The 15660-nt window shown below is 31.4% G+C and overlaps 1 protein-coding gene across 1 annotated transcript; it reads right to left on the reverse strand.

Moving 5' to 3' along the window:
* Positions 1-511: 511 nt before the first annotated feature.
* LOC132933400 (uncharacterized) lies at positions 512-1186 on the reverse strand. The gene has a single exon (XM_060999693.1). The coding sequence runs from the start codon at positions 1151-1153 to the stop codon at positions 512-514; it is 642 nt and encodes a 213-aa protein (XP_060855676.1). The 5' UTR covers positions 1154-1186.
* Positions 1187-15660: the final 14474 nt, after the last annotated feature.

Genomic DNA, 15660 nt, shown 5'->3' on the forward strand with positions numbered 1-15660 from the left:
AATACCCTATCTTTCTATAGTTATAACATTACATTATACAAAATGGAGTGGAATAATGAACTAACGCTTGAATTCCTGGAAGCGTATGAAAAACATCCAGTTCTGTGGAACAGTCTTTATCCAGGACATAAGAATAAAAACACCCTGCAGGATGCATGGACTGAAGTAGCTAACGAGTTAAGTGTTACAATGCCAGTTGTTGCGTTGAAAAAGAAGAAAGAGTCACTGATGTCGACCTACAGGACATTGAGGAAGAAAATAGTGGATTCAGAGACTACTGGATCGGGGTCACAAGATGTGTACTATCCGTCTTGGTTCGCCTATAATGCAATAGATAGGTTTATTCGAGTCCAAAATACGAAGATACCCTCACTGAATTCAGAAGTAAGTTTAATAGATAATTATCTGGTATATTTCATAATATTAATTAAGAATTCATCCTTACAAATCTTTAATACAAATTTAAATGCAAAGTTAACTAAACAAAAATAAGTATAAATCACTAATCAATTTAATTCTGCCATTCTACTGCTCCACTTGTCATACAGTATTCTGTAAACTCTCGCCGAATGTCCTTTGCTTCCTCGGAGGGTTTCCTAGGTTTTTTTACCAGTGGATTGAAAGATGTCATCCCTTGTATATCGTTGCGCCATGTTCCGTGAATCAATTCTCCATCCTCTTCATAATCAAAAGTACCAGTTGGGGCATAGATTTTTCTTGATGTTGCGCTTCTCCGTAGAAAATTATGAAGTAAACAGCATGTCATGCATATTAAAGCAGCTTTATCTGGTTGTAGTAACATAGGTGATCTGAACACTCGAAAAACTGATGCATAAATACCAAAAACGTTTTCCACAACTCTACGTGCACGACACAAACGATAATTGAAAATTCGTTCTAAACTACCTTTTTGATGATTTCCTCCGTAAGGTTTTAGAAGAGTATTACTCATGGGAAATGCATCGTCGCCTATAAAAACATATGGAACCTTCTTCAGTCGTCCTAATAAGGGCTCAGGTGGTGGAAGGAGAAGTTCATTACGAATTATTTTGCGATAAACACTCGTGGTAGCATACACACCCGCATCGTTCATTCTTCCTTGAGCACCAACATCAACAAATGTAAAACAATATTCTGAGTTAACAAATGCCATGAGTATAATGCTGAATGACTTCTTGTAGTTGAAGAACTCAGATTCACTGTTAAATGGAGCTTGCAATAGTACATGTTTTCCATCAACTGCTCCTACACAATGTGGAAAATTCCAATCACGTTGAAACCCATTTGCTATTGTTTTCCAATCTTCCTGTGATTTTGGCAGCTGTAAAATACAAATATTTATACTTCACATAAAATTGAACCTATTATTGAATCACTGTTTTTTTTAACCCATCATAATAAACCACAGCTATTATCTAATTATAGAAGTTTTTAGTTTTAGAGGGATTAAATTAAAAATCTGTAACAATTTTTGTACTAAATAGCATAGAATTTTTAAATTTTCAAATAAAAATGATGTGATTTTTAGGATGTTGCCGATGGAAAAATTAATGAAATAGAGGATCTCATGCAAAACGAAGGAGATTTAGATCATAGTAATCTTGAAGAAGATGGTTTAGAAGCTTCTTCACTTGGAGACAATGGAATTCAAAATGAGAGGAGAGAAAACACTCAAGAAAACAGGAATATGTTCTCAGTCCCACAAAGTCCATTAATGAAGAGAAAACAAAGAAGTGTTGATAATAGCCAATTAATAAGCAAACACTTGAAACAAGCAAGTGATGTTTTGCAGGGTTTGGTTAAGAAGCCAAATTCACAGCAAAATAAAGATGGCCCTGACTTATATGCACAGCTATTAGCCGAGAAACTTCGTCAACTATCTCCCCGGAATCGTCTACTACTGGAACATAAAATTGATAACATGGTTTTTGAAGCACTAATCCAGGAAATGGATTCAAAAACAGAAGGTCATTTTCCCATAACTATTAATACTGATTCATCTCCCTGTTCATCGCTGGAAAGTTTTCTTTCTACTGGATCGACATATTCAACACATGAATTACAGTCTCCTGGAACATCTTACACACCACATCTCACTGCTAATCATGAGTACATACAACCATCCCAATCACAACAACAAAACAAGTACATACAACCATCCCAATCACAACAACAAAACGAGTACATACAACCATCCCAATCACAACAACAAAACGAGTACATACAACCATCCCAATCACAACAACAAAACGTAACTGGCCCACAAACACAATCAGGTACTGTCCTTGAATTTTATTCAAATTCTCAGCAATTTGTGGATGGTAACCAGACAGGAGGAAAATAATAAATAAATATGTATTTCCTGTGCATAATATTGTAATGTAAAATGCATTAAATAAATTATAAATACATAAAAACAGATTAATGTGTTAAATTTATTTATTAATATCATAATATTAATTTAATTAGGTACTTACTTTTATTTGATCTTTTAGTGCATCAATTATAGCTAGGCAAACTTCCGGTACGATGCGGCTTATTGATTGATGTGATATCTTAAATAGGTATTCCAAGCTTACAAAGCTATCACCTGTAGCCAGAAATCGGAGAGTGACTGCCAAACGCTCTTGGATTGGTATTGCCTTCCGCATGTTAGTGTCTTGTTTGCTGATTTTCGGCCCAATTTTAGTAAGAATAAATTCAAAATCTTCTGACGACATTCGACAGAAGTTTTGGAATTTCCCCGATGGTTCTGCCCGTAGAGCCAACAGCATATCTGAGGCATTATATCTAGTAAATTTAATTTATACGATTTCATAACTAACACTGCATAAAATAGATAGAAATATCAATTTTAGAATCAACTTTATTATTTACCGTTCTCTACTTCTGTTTAACGACGTCATCCACCACCTTCTTTCACGTCTTTTTTTCTGTTTTTTCGCAATTAATAATTGACTACAAGATAGAACAATTACAGTAGCAGCAGCTGCAACCACGTCGTCCATTTTTTTCTATTTCACTTTTCACACCGAACTGTAGAGAGTATACGTATGAATCCAACATTCCAACATGACACTCGATCCAACGTTGGTCACAACGTGTAGCTGCATCCGTCAGTCAAACATTGGTTCCAATGTTCAGCCAACGTTTGCACGCCAATGTTGGAGCCAACGTTTGAAGGTATTGGACGCATCGTGTAGCACCGGCTTAATTGAGGTCACCAATGTGGTGTTACCGTGTGCGGCTGCGCCGTGGTCGTAACGTGGTACGGGACTTCGGTAAAACACTACGTTACTCGTTACAGAAGGTTTTTTTTGTAAGAAAACAATACAAGTCAAGATGCACGATGTGTAATTAATCAGTTTATTTTTACAAAAATAAAACAATAACAATATAAAGGTTGGTGGTACGGACTTAGCGCGCGTTACGTCGAGTCGTCGGAATCGGAGAGCCGAGACGTTAGGCAGCTCGAGTCGAGTCGAGAGCGAAAAAAGTAGTGAAAAGCGAGGCGAGTGAAAACGAATTCGAGCCCGTAACGGCGAAAAAGTCGGCGTGCGAGGCAGGAGACAGAGTTGCGGCGGCGCGTCGTAGCGCGGCCAAAGACAATACAAAAAACAAAAGATATATAATTCAAAGTTAGGCACAAAGAGAAAACGGACGCGCTAGCGTAAGTGGTGATAACGCGTCGTAATCACCACACATCCATTAATTTCCACCATCTTGTAATTTTTGATTATAGGCACTATCATAACGGGATTGGTAGGTGCAACATACCTCATAGAAAATGAATACATCTATCCAGGAGAGAATGACTTTTCACTAGTGTACAGCAATCGATTAAAAAAGGATATGCTTTTCCTCGGGCCAGCTGCATTTTGTAACCACGCATGCCGATCAAATGCCGTGTTAAAATGCATTAACAAAAAGAGGACAGGAGTTGTTACAACAAGACATATTAATGTAGGAGAAGAAATAACAGTATTCTATGGTCGACACTACTTTGAAAACAACAACACTCTATACAATTGTGGAACTTGTTTTGACAATAGAAGTGAGTTATTTGAATTTTGTATATTATAGAGTCATAGGCACTTGATTTATTTTAATTTTCTTTTTTTATATTTTAATTTCAGAGGCAAATAGCACATACTCAGACAACACAGAAATAACTGTAGCAACACCTAAAAGTGAAACTGGTTACTTATTAGTAGGGCCCGGATTTTTATGCAAAAATGTTTGTTAAATATGCACATATATATGCACTCAAAAATTCAAAAATATGCAAATAATATTGTTATGTTCTCGGTAGCTTGGTACCTACTATCGTAGTACTAATAGTAGATAAGTGGCTGCCGAGATATTATAGTTGCAGGTCGCAGACAATTTGTTTGATGTTGTAGTCGTGGTTGATAATAAATAAAAGACAGTTGTTGTTTTATTGTGAATTTTATTATATTGTTGATAATTTTTCTAAGTCCAAAATATGCTCGTACAGAGTGGCGTGAAGGTGCTTGCACTAATGGGTGGTAGTACACGTCTGAAAACAGGCTGATTCGGGCTCCCTTATATATGAAGTTCCCCGTACCCCTTGCCTATAGCTACTGTATCTCGGCTCACGGATGTGATTTGTGTGACCATCGTTCCAGCCCACGCATTTTATGACTTCCAGTATAATTCTGTGTATTCGATTTGATATAATCATTTTTAATATAATTTTAATATTTTTTTATAATGACTATCGTTGCGTACAGTGTTGTAATCAAAATAATCATTCTACTGTTTCATATTTTTATATATTGAACATTGTGGTATACAGAGAAATTATATGGTTCAATGAGTTCCTAATATCCGTTTCTCAAACAAGACATTAAAATGTAATATTATTTAATAAACAGAAGGAACCCTTATTTCCGTTTCTATTATCCGATATATGCCGAATTACAGTATAGCTAATCTATAGTATAGTATAATTACTATTATATTACAATGGTGTTGTTAAGTAGTAACTGGCTTACTACAATATGCAAAAAAATTTATTGTTTAAAAATACAAAATTTAAAAATTAAAAAATATAGTATTAAGTGAAAAAAAAAATACAATTTAAATATCATTTTTTAAAATGTGTATAAAGCATAAAAATTTGTATTAATTATTGAAAGAATACCAACATGATGTAACAAAATGTGCCTTTAAATTATCAAATTGAAAACTTCTACGATTGTCGCGTAGCATTACCTTGTATTTCGAAAAACTTCTTTCCACATCTGCTGACAAAATTGGTGCGTATTTGAAACAAGAAATATCTTCTGGTGACAACTCTGCAAGGTCTTCATTGTCGTTTCTTATTTCTCCTCTTATAATTTCAGAAATTTTTTTTATTTGTGATAATCCGGGATTTTTTGATAATACTTTCGATAGCTTAACTTTAGCAAATTCAATACCTCGTCCTCCTTCACTCAATTTATTCTCTACATTTTGAACCGATTCTAGCTTTTTTCCAAGATTGACACCCGATTTTTCTAGACACGTAATAGTGTCTGTTATGCATTGGAAATTTGATAGAATTATCGAAAGTTCATTTTTGATCGAGTTATCATTAAATAATTGTTGTGCATTTTGAATAGACTTTGCATCATTTGGGTTAAATGTGTCGATAACTTCTTTGACTTTGTCAAAGTTTTTACCATAATAACATTGTATTTTCACAGCCAGCTTTTCCACGGTAAAAATTTTTTTTCAAGTGGGAATGTCCCCCTTGGAGCACTCAGATTTACTGTGTAACACAAAACAGAGATTTTCTACCAAATTTTGTCTTCATGTAGCAAATTTTTTAGCAAATCTTAAAACTAAAAGAATTATTTCATGTAAAGAACACAAATTATTAAATAATAGTTTTTATTGTTAAAAATTAATTCTTAATTATATTTACACAAGTTTTCTTACTTCTCTAGTAAAAGGTACATATTCTACAATACGATCATGAATTAATAAACAGTAAGCAGTTACACCTGCAAGCGATTCTGAAGCTTCAATTTCCAATTGAACATCCACTGCCGAGGCAGTAGCTGAATCGTTCTGTTTCGAAGTATCGATGACTATAATTGGAGCGTTTGTCAGAAAAGTAGAAGGACTCAATATCGGGTTACGAATACTTTTTTCATAGTACGATTCTTGAAACGATGTATACATATTATATAATAAAGTGAAATTATTTTTAGTAAAATCTAAATTCAAATTATTGTATGGATAAGCTATCGAGTTCAGAAATACTTTAACGTTTGTTAAATTACAATGGTCAAATATACTACAATCTTTCGATAACATATTTTTGCGTCCTTTTTGCAATCCAATTATGATAAATCGTGGTTTTTCTAATTTTGAAGCAGTTTTCAAATTCCATACAACTTTTTTAGCGGTTCCGAGTTCAGGATATTCAAAAGTTTCAAAAGATCTAAAAGGAATAAACAAACTTTTTTCTTTTTCTATAAGTTTCAATAATTTTAACCTTTCTTCATCGTCAACAGTTATATGTGGAACCATCCAGGCTATTTTATTTAAAACGACTTTACCTTCAGAAGCAGTTACACCAGTTTTTAAACTTAAAGCATTTAAATCGCTATGACTTCGAGTTAATATTAATTCCAATCTAGAATTCACTAATATTCTTTTATAATCTTCAAACAAACCTAACCAATATTTCAATGGAATGCAAGCACTAAATTCACCTTTATCATTTTCCGATTGCGTTGCATTTTTAAAATTCCATCCAGAATTTTCATAACAATTGTAGTTGTCTGGTGTACCAGATAAGTAACCTTTCAACGAGCTAGTGATTCCAAGAACACGTGTACTATCTACTTCTATCCCATTGATTTCCAATCGTATTTGCTCGAAGAGGTAAGAGTAACCGTTATTAGATAGTTTCACTTTGGTGGCATCAGTAATTTTTCCTTCCAAAAAAATAAAGCTTTCATGTAGATATGGATAAACATCTGTTTGCTGGATTGATATACGTATTTCGTCATTATTATTAAATGATGCTATATACGGTGTGTATGAATGATATTCAATTTTTGTTATCTTAGAATCCGTTTCGTACTGTGAAGTTATATCCAAAATATCACTTTCAGGCATTTTGCTTTAATTGATAGCCCAGAGCTTGCAAAATTTTTTTATTCTTCACTGTCAATTTTTTTATTTTATTTGATGTTACTGGTAGCACTTTAGTCTTATGACTAGTTGTACTGATCCGATGTAGTGGGCTTATATTGAAATTTAATCCCATCTCAAGACCCGCAACGTTTAATGTGTAACACAATTGTCAATGTCTCACCAAAATTATCAATCAGATTATGATCTTGATCAACTAACTGAACGGTTATCGTATCAATATTTGTTTTATTCAATTTGTAATATATTAAATTTGATGGTGACTGTACTACTTTCGATCCTGTCGTTTCACTAGGGAAAAACTCATAAATCGAATGACTTTGAAGATGGTTGTTGAATGATCCTTGAGCTATATTGCACATTACTTTTATAGAATTAATTGTGTTTAAATTCACAGCTTTTTCTGATCTATGAGTTTCATATTCTGGCTTATATTCTCGTTTTTCAAAACCCAATACAGGTGCTATGCTATGTAAAATTTCAAAGTGTAGTATTCCATTACATTTTATATATGATCTAAAATCGTTAGGATCAACCGAAATGTCAAATGTTAAATTAGTTTTGAATTTTTCATTATAAATATTTATTTGTTCCATAACTCGATGCTTAATATCTTTAATTTCATAACATCCCTCTTCCAGTTTAATATAACACCACATACGATCATTATTATTATTATTATAGTCAACTACTTGTATAGCAAATTTATTATTATCTTTGTTAATATTCGGGAATAAATTAAATGTCTGTAAACATAACAAAGCTATTTCTGAGTCTTCGTAAAGGTTTATAGACGGAAAATAATTTGTAGATAATATGGTTGTGTTCCCAGTTAAACTTAAAGTAACTGACTCGTACATCCTGATATCTGAGATACAAATTTAATAATGAGACTCGTAACGTTTAATATGCAGAACAACTGACAATGTCTCATTAAAGTTGTCGATCGGATTATTGTTTTGATCAACTAGCTGCACAGTTATTGAATTAATCTCTGTTTTGTTTAATCTGTAATATATCAAATTTGGTGGTGACTGAACTACTTTCGATCCAGTTCTCCCACTAAGAAAAAACTCATATATTGAATGACTTAGAAGTTGGTTGTTGAATGATCCATGTGCTATATTACACATTACTTTTATAGAGTTAATTGTGTTTAAATTAGCAGCTTTTCCCGATCGATGTGCTTCATACATTGGTTTATAGGTTCTCTTTTCAAACCCAAAAAAAGATGCTATACTGTTTGGAATATCCAACATTAGTATTCCATTACATTTAATGTATGTTCTAAAATCAACAGGATCAATAGATACGTTGAATGTTAGCTGTGTTCTAAATTCATTATTAAAGTGAAATAACTTTTTTTTAATTTTGTTGTTAATATCTTCAATTTCATAACACCTTTCTTCCAAAATGAAGATAAACGTTTTTAGAATAAATCTATTACTTGTTGAAGGAATTACCTCTATCTCCAGCCGGTTATTAGTAGAATTTATGTTTGGAAATAAATTACGTGTTTGTAAACATAACAAAGCTATTTCTGAATCCTCGTAAACATTTAGGGACGGAAAATAATTCGTTGATAATATAATTGTATTTCCAGTCAAACTTAATGTAACAGATTCATACATTGTAAAAATTCAAGACATAAATGACCGCAGTTAAATGTATTGAAATCTTGATAGTTAGAATAGTTATATACTATTTTAAACTCATGAAAATAATGTTGTAATTCAATTAGTGGTGGTAAATCACCAAAGCTATCGAAATAAACAACTTTGTCCTTATTTTTATAAAACGATACCCAATGACTTCCGTCGCCTGAAGATATATCCAAGTTTAATACACCACATTCAATCGTATGCGGTTTTTTAGGTAAGTTATCACGTGAAAAGACTCCACGGAAATGATTGATTTTCAACTTTCCGACATATTTTATAATATCTTGAGACGAAAGCGGTCTGTAGGTAGCGTGATCATCAGTTTTTTTTTCTTAACCTATTTTTGTTTGATTTCAAACCACTGCCTTTTTTTCTTTTTGAATTTTGAACAGCATTATACACACTAGCACCTCCAGACATCAAACTACCAAGTGCCGACAATCCTGCAAATATAGGTATTAAGGGAATTACACCTCCTGACTGTCTCGGTGCTAAAATCAGCCTTTTACCACCATTCTTTTTCTTTGAGATTCTTTTTTTTTTCGCTGCTAGTATACCATTTATTTTTATAGCACGTTTCCGTTTACAGCCCATACCTATTTTTCTTTTAGCTTTCATTGCATTTGTTACTGCGTACGCAACTAATTTCTCTTTTCTAGGTGTATCTTTTGATAAAAATCTCTCCCAAGCACGATTTTCTAACACTATCAGCTTTATGTCTATCGTCTAAATTTTTACTCGTTGCATACACAATATCGTGATCACGACAAGCAGCATCCAATGGGTTTATTCCTTTATCACCACGATCTAGTCTCTTTTTTAATTTTGTACCAGGGCCGCAATACTGATAGCCTGAAACATGGGCTTCGAACGGGAGACTATTTATAAGAGAGTTTACTAATCCTTTTCCAGTCTTGTCTGACTTACACTTGCGAGTTGAACACGCCATCTAGCTCTGTATTTTATTTAGCACAGACATATTCTAAAATAACCAAACAGCTAGTAAGAGATAACGCAAACTTCTTAATAATACTGAAACAAGATGATACAAATTTACGACATATATTCAACGATCATTCATCTACAGATATGGATTTCTCAGAATTTCGCAAAATTTCTCATTTATGTTGGAATCATAGTGATTATGGATTTATGGTCATCGATAAAACTCGGGAAATGAATGAAGGAAGGTATAGATGTGGTTTTCATACGTTCACTAAAATAAGATAATTTTATATGCTTATACTCATATATAAATATACCGTCACAAAGTAATTATCTGCATAGTGTTATCGGTAGTCACACGATACAGGTACATTACATTTATTATTTACAATGAACAAAGAAAAGTCTTGTTGGAAAATTTAATAACATCAAAAAAAAATATTAAACGAAAAATAATGGAAATGAAACGCGGTGTTATAGATTCTGAAAACTATTTCCGTGAAGCATTTAAGCCAATAATTGAACCATTGAGTACACATACAAAACAAAATGAAATATGGAACACACAGTCAACTGAGCTAGAAAATAAATCAGAAACCTCATGTACTAGTGAAGATGATGATGATAACGAATTACATTCACCATTTGAAAATTTTTTAAATAACCGTCCTAAATCAACACGTTATGATAAATCCTATGGTTTGCATTATGATAAAGATAGTGATTCGTATAAAATAGGAAAACACTCTGCAACTTATAGTCACGGTAAATTATTGCTGCTTAATAAATATTATAAATTTACACCAGGACTATGGTCTTTATTATGTGAGAAGGAACCAAAAAAAAACAACTATAGAAGATATAGAATCTTATTACAATATTTTGAAAACTTCTGGAGTCCATTTAAAAGCAGATGGAAAACCTAGAACCTCGAGGTACCATAAATGGATGACTGTTGTAAAACCGTTGTATGATCGAATGAAAATGGAGGAAAAACAGTTTAACGAATAAATAGCTAAAATTAATGAGAATACAACTCCTCGAATTAGCTTAAAATCATTTAACAATACTTTACCTTCTACTCCTTTTGGGTTATTTAACGCTAAACGTAGAAAAATAACACAAGAAATTGAACCATTTGATTTTAATCAATCAGCAAGCAGTTTTTCACCTGCAGATCACATGTCTACAGATATGATTAATTTTACTTCATCACCTGATCCTAAGACAGGCAGAGGTTTATATAAAGATGTATTACCTCAAACACAATTAGTTTATTATGACGTTTCGAATGAGCTAGTAACTAGATTAAATCTTCTGACATCATCACAAAGTGTTGGTAATACTGGTGTCAATAATGAAATTATATCTATTTTAGAAGAACTGCGTGAGAGAAATATTATAGTATAATGACAACCTTAGAGAGTATAGCTAATGAGCTACATCGACCAGCGAGAAAAATATTTCCTAGACGTAGTGTGGTAACACGGTTTATTGACGACCTCTGGCAAGCTGATTTAATGGATATGCAATCTCATTCTAAAAAAAATTATGGTTTTAAATTCATATTAATTGTTATAGACACATATAGCAAATATGTATTTGTGGAACCGCTGAAAAATAAATCAGGTAAAGAATGTACAAAAGGAATGTTTAATATATTGAAAAAAGCTAAACCAAAATTTTTACAGACAGATAATGGTACAGAATTTTACAATGTCCAATTCCAAGATTTAATGAAAAAATATAAAATTAAACATTACAGTTCATACAGTGTTATCAAATGTTCAATCGCGGAACGTGTGATTCGAACTCTTAAAAATAATATATATAGACATTTTACTGCAACAGGCACATGGAATTGGTACAATACAATATCAAAAATTATACATAACTATAATAACACAAAACACAGAACAATCAAATGTACACCTAGTGAAGCTCGAATGGATACAAACAGAATTAAATTTAACACATATATAAATTCTGAAACATTGTATAAACCAAAATTTAAAGTTAACGATAAAGTACGAATATCTAAGTATAAACATATATTTACTAAAGGATATACACCAAATTGGACAACGGAAATATTTACAGTTTCAAAAGTTTTACAGACAAATCCAGTAACTTATCAACTAAAGGATGAATCAGGCAGTATAATTTTAGGTGGTTTTTATGAACAGGAAATTAAATTAACTGATTTTCCAAACACCTTTCTTATTGAACATATTGTAAAAAAAGTTGGGAATAAAATGTTTGTTAAATGGTTAGGTTTTGATTCAAGTCAAAATTCATGGATAACATCATCAGATATTTTAAAATAATGTTTTTTTATGTATAATATTTATTTATTTATTTATTTATTTTTTAATAAAATAAAATATCAGTTTTTTTTATTAAGTCGAATTAATTATTTCACATGATCTCCTGATCCTCATTAGTCTGTTTTGAAAACTATATATATATAATATATATATATATCTACAATCGATAAAAACAAAAAGCGTCATCTAGTGGTAAATAAATCAATGAAAATAATAATACTGCTGTATTTTGTTCCGCTAGATAACGCTTTTAAACTGAGTCATTAAGTTTATAGTGACCATAAGCTAAAGTATTTATCCCGTCATCCATTATATAACGTTTACCATCGTTTGCACTTAGAACAAGTTTGCTCATTATTTTCGAATGAACAACATGTTTATTTGATTGGATAAAATTCATTTTTCTATGAGTTTATTCATCCTTGAGAGTTTTATGGTTTATAAAAGCGTTTAGTATATTCATATAATTGTTAAATTGCATGTGATTTTTAATTATATATTTCTTTACGCCTTTTGCTTTTTTTTTCTCAGCGCCATCTATAGTTTTATAAGCATATAATTTCGGTCTTAATGAAACGAATTCTTTAATTATAATTCCTTTCATTTCATCTTTAAAGAACCCTGGTTGATTTTTATGAATTTCACTAAAGCAACAATGGTCTTTAGGATAATTAGATGTGTCAAAATATGGTAATAAACTATTTTTTAAAACGTCAAAAAAAATTGTTGTTTGGATAGCATATATCAGGGAATCAGTATCCGAATATAAAGAACTAATTTTAGTACCATACCTTTTCTTCATTACATTATAATGGAAGTCATACATAAATGTTTTCGAAACGTCTAAAATTGCAAATCCTACATAAATTGCCTTGTCGAATTTAATTGTTTCCTTATGCTGATGAATGGCCATGAGATTCTTAGAATATATAGTTCTGTCTTTAAAACTAGTTTTCGCCATTAATTTCCTTGCTTTTTGTTCTGAAGAAACCAGTTTTATAGAAGTTCTTGCTCGAACATTCTCCATACATTTACCAAAAACGCTATTAATTAGCAACTTCCAGAAATCCTTCTCAAACTCGTTTTTAGCTTGTACTCTCATAGATGTACATAATTTTATGTATGATGCCATCCATTTACTTTGAGAAAAACGGATAGCTCGATGAATTTTTACTACTTTAAGACCGTGAGAAATTGCTTGTTTTAAATTTTTGTAATGTACAATATAGTTTTTTTTCGGTGATAAAGTAGTTAACAATTTCTCAACTTTCGAATTTGGTGGAAATTCGTTAAACGGTAAAAACGGGAAATCATTATGATATTTATGTAGATGTTTAGGATACTCAATATCAACTTCTAATATATATCCGACTTCTGAATCATCAGCAATTTTAGTTACATCTATGTTGAGATCGTCAACCCATTCAAAATCTTTAAAAGGTAATTCTGTTAACATAGACTTCCCATACAAATTCACACAATCGAGATATGTAATCCATGTGATCGGTTCATTTGTATTATAGTCCAATCCTTCGATATTTGGTATGTTTGCCTTAACATATCTTTTGGTTGATTGGCATATCCCGCCTCTAATTGATTTTTCGAAGAAAAGCAACATGTTATACTCCTTTAACCTTGATAATTTGACCTTGGTATACTTCAGCATACAGTCAAAAGCAAACCCGGGAGCAGTCATATAATGAGCAGGATCTAGTTCGAGCGTAGATAAACATAAGTCTCTAAAATTTTCGAACACATCGGCTAGTATGCTAACATCAGTTTTTAAATAAAGATCGCTATATTCACCTAAAGTCTTTATATCAAATGTATGCCATACATTTTTAGCGTGTATATAATCTTCATCACTAATTTTCTCGTCTGTTAAAGAGTTATAAAATTCTAGCTTTGATGGCAGAAATGTATCATCTAATTTACTCCAATTATCGACATATTCATAAGGGAAGACTCCTTTTCGTGTAACTAAATCTAGTGCTTCCGCAGAAAATATTTTAAGAGATTCTCTAAATCTCGACTTATCTTCAGATAAATTTTCCGCAAGTTCACTTAATGACTCGCTCATAAAACGGAATGTATCAACAAATTTTTTACTAAATTTAGGTGCGATTTCCTTGCTGAAGGATATATATTTTTCTGATGAATTAGGAATAACGTGAATATTTTGATCATCGCAACCGAGCTCTCGAATTATGAAATGGCTATCGTACGATAAATTATGAAAGAAAATTGGAATGAATGATGGATTAGTTATTTGAAAATTACATTCGAGACAAAGACATTGTCTATATTTACCAGTAAAATGACAGTGATCTCGAACTTTAATTAAATTATTTTTTTTTAAATGTTTTGAACATTTTTCACATCTTTTAATTCTTTGAAAACGTTTTTCTTCTTTTTCAGTTAATTTACCCATTGGTGTAGCAGTTTCGTAAATTGTTTTGATATTATTTCCGATATCAATCATATTTTCCATAAATTTTTTTGCTGCATTTTCACCTCTATAAATAACCACCTTTCTAGGAATCTTCAACTGTTTTACTAACTCTTTTGGTATAATATCATAGTCGACTTTTACATAAATTCCATAACTCATAATTTCATGTAAATGTGTAATATATGTTTTTTTTTTTTTACAACTCTGAATGAATTCATCAGGTTTTTTAGGAGTTAAAATACATTCGAAGTCTGCATAAATAACAATTGGTATCCTTTGAGTTTTTTTATAACTTTTAAAATAAATAAAATCATCATCTCCCTCTTCAAACATTATAGGTTTCCCTAATTGGTTCTTTCTACAATTATGTTGATGTTCAATCAATCCTTTCATACCCCAAAGTTTGCTTTTACACGGTTTGTTCCCAAAAGTAGTAAAACATCTTTTACAGATAATTAGCTTCGTACAATTTTTAGTTTTCTGACTTCTAACGAATCTTGAAAAAATTTTTATATAACAGTAATGTGATGTTTCATCATTATTGAACAGAAAAAGATCGAAATGTTTTTTTCTTTCAGTATTACAAATATACAAAGGAAAAATATGTTTTTTATGATTTAAACTATAAATATTAATTGATACATCGTTTGTACGTTCAAATTTTTTCATCTGACTGATTAGTGTTGGAAAATCAATACATTTAAAATCTAAACCACTTTTTGTTTCTAACATTTTAAAATATTTCTTATTCAAATAAGTTTTATTCGATCGATTATCAAACTTAGATAGTATTGAATATTTAAAACATTTAGCATCGTTATTTTTTACATTTATAATTGCTCTTTTATCTTTTATATATTCAGGTAGATCTAGATACGTTCCTCCTCTGAGAGGATTCACTGTATTAATTCTCAATTGAGGGGCCTCAATGCAAAACGTACTTTTTCCATTTTTAAGAAAATTGAGTTATACATCGATTCTTATGATAAATTATATGGGGATTCGAATGGTCACATTATTATAAGCCAAAACGGACTTTTTCCTTTAGTAAACGATGATAGAAAAACTGCGTTTTCTGCAAAACGTTCCTTTTCAAAGATAT

The sequence above is a fragment of the Metopolophium dirhodum genome, chromosome 1 (assembly GCF_019925205.1).
Source record: "Metopolophium dirhodum isolate CAU chromosome 1, ASM1992520v1, whole genome shotgun sequence".
Classification (NCBI taxonomy): domain Eukaryota; kingdom Metazoa; phylum Arthropoda; class Insecta; order Hemiptera; family Aphididae; genus Metopolophium; species Metopolophium dirhodum.

Coding starts and splice junctions, on each gene's coding strand:
- LOC132933400 (XM_060999693.1), bottom strand. CDS start 1,153: ATGGCATTTGTTAACTCAGAATATTGTTTTACATTTGTTGATGTTGGT.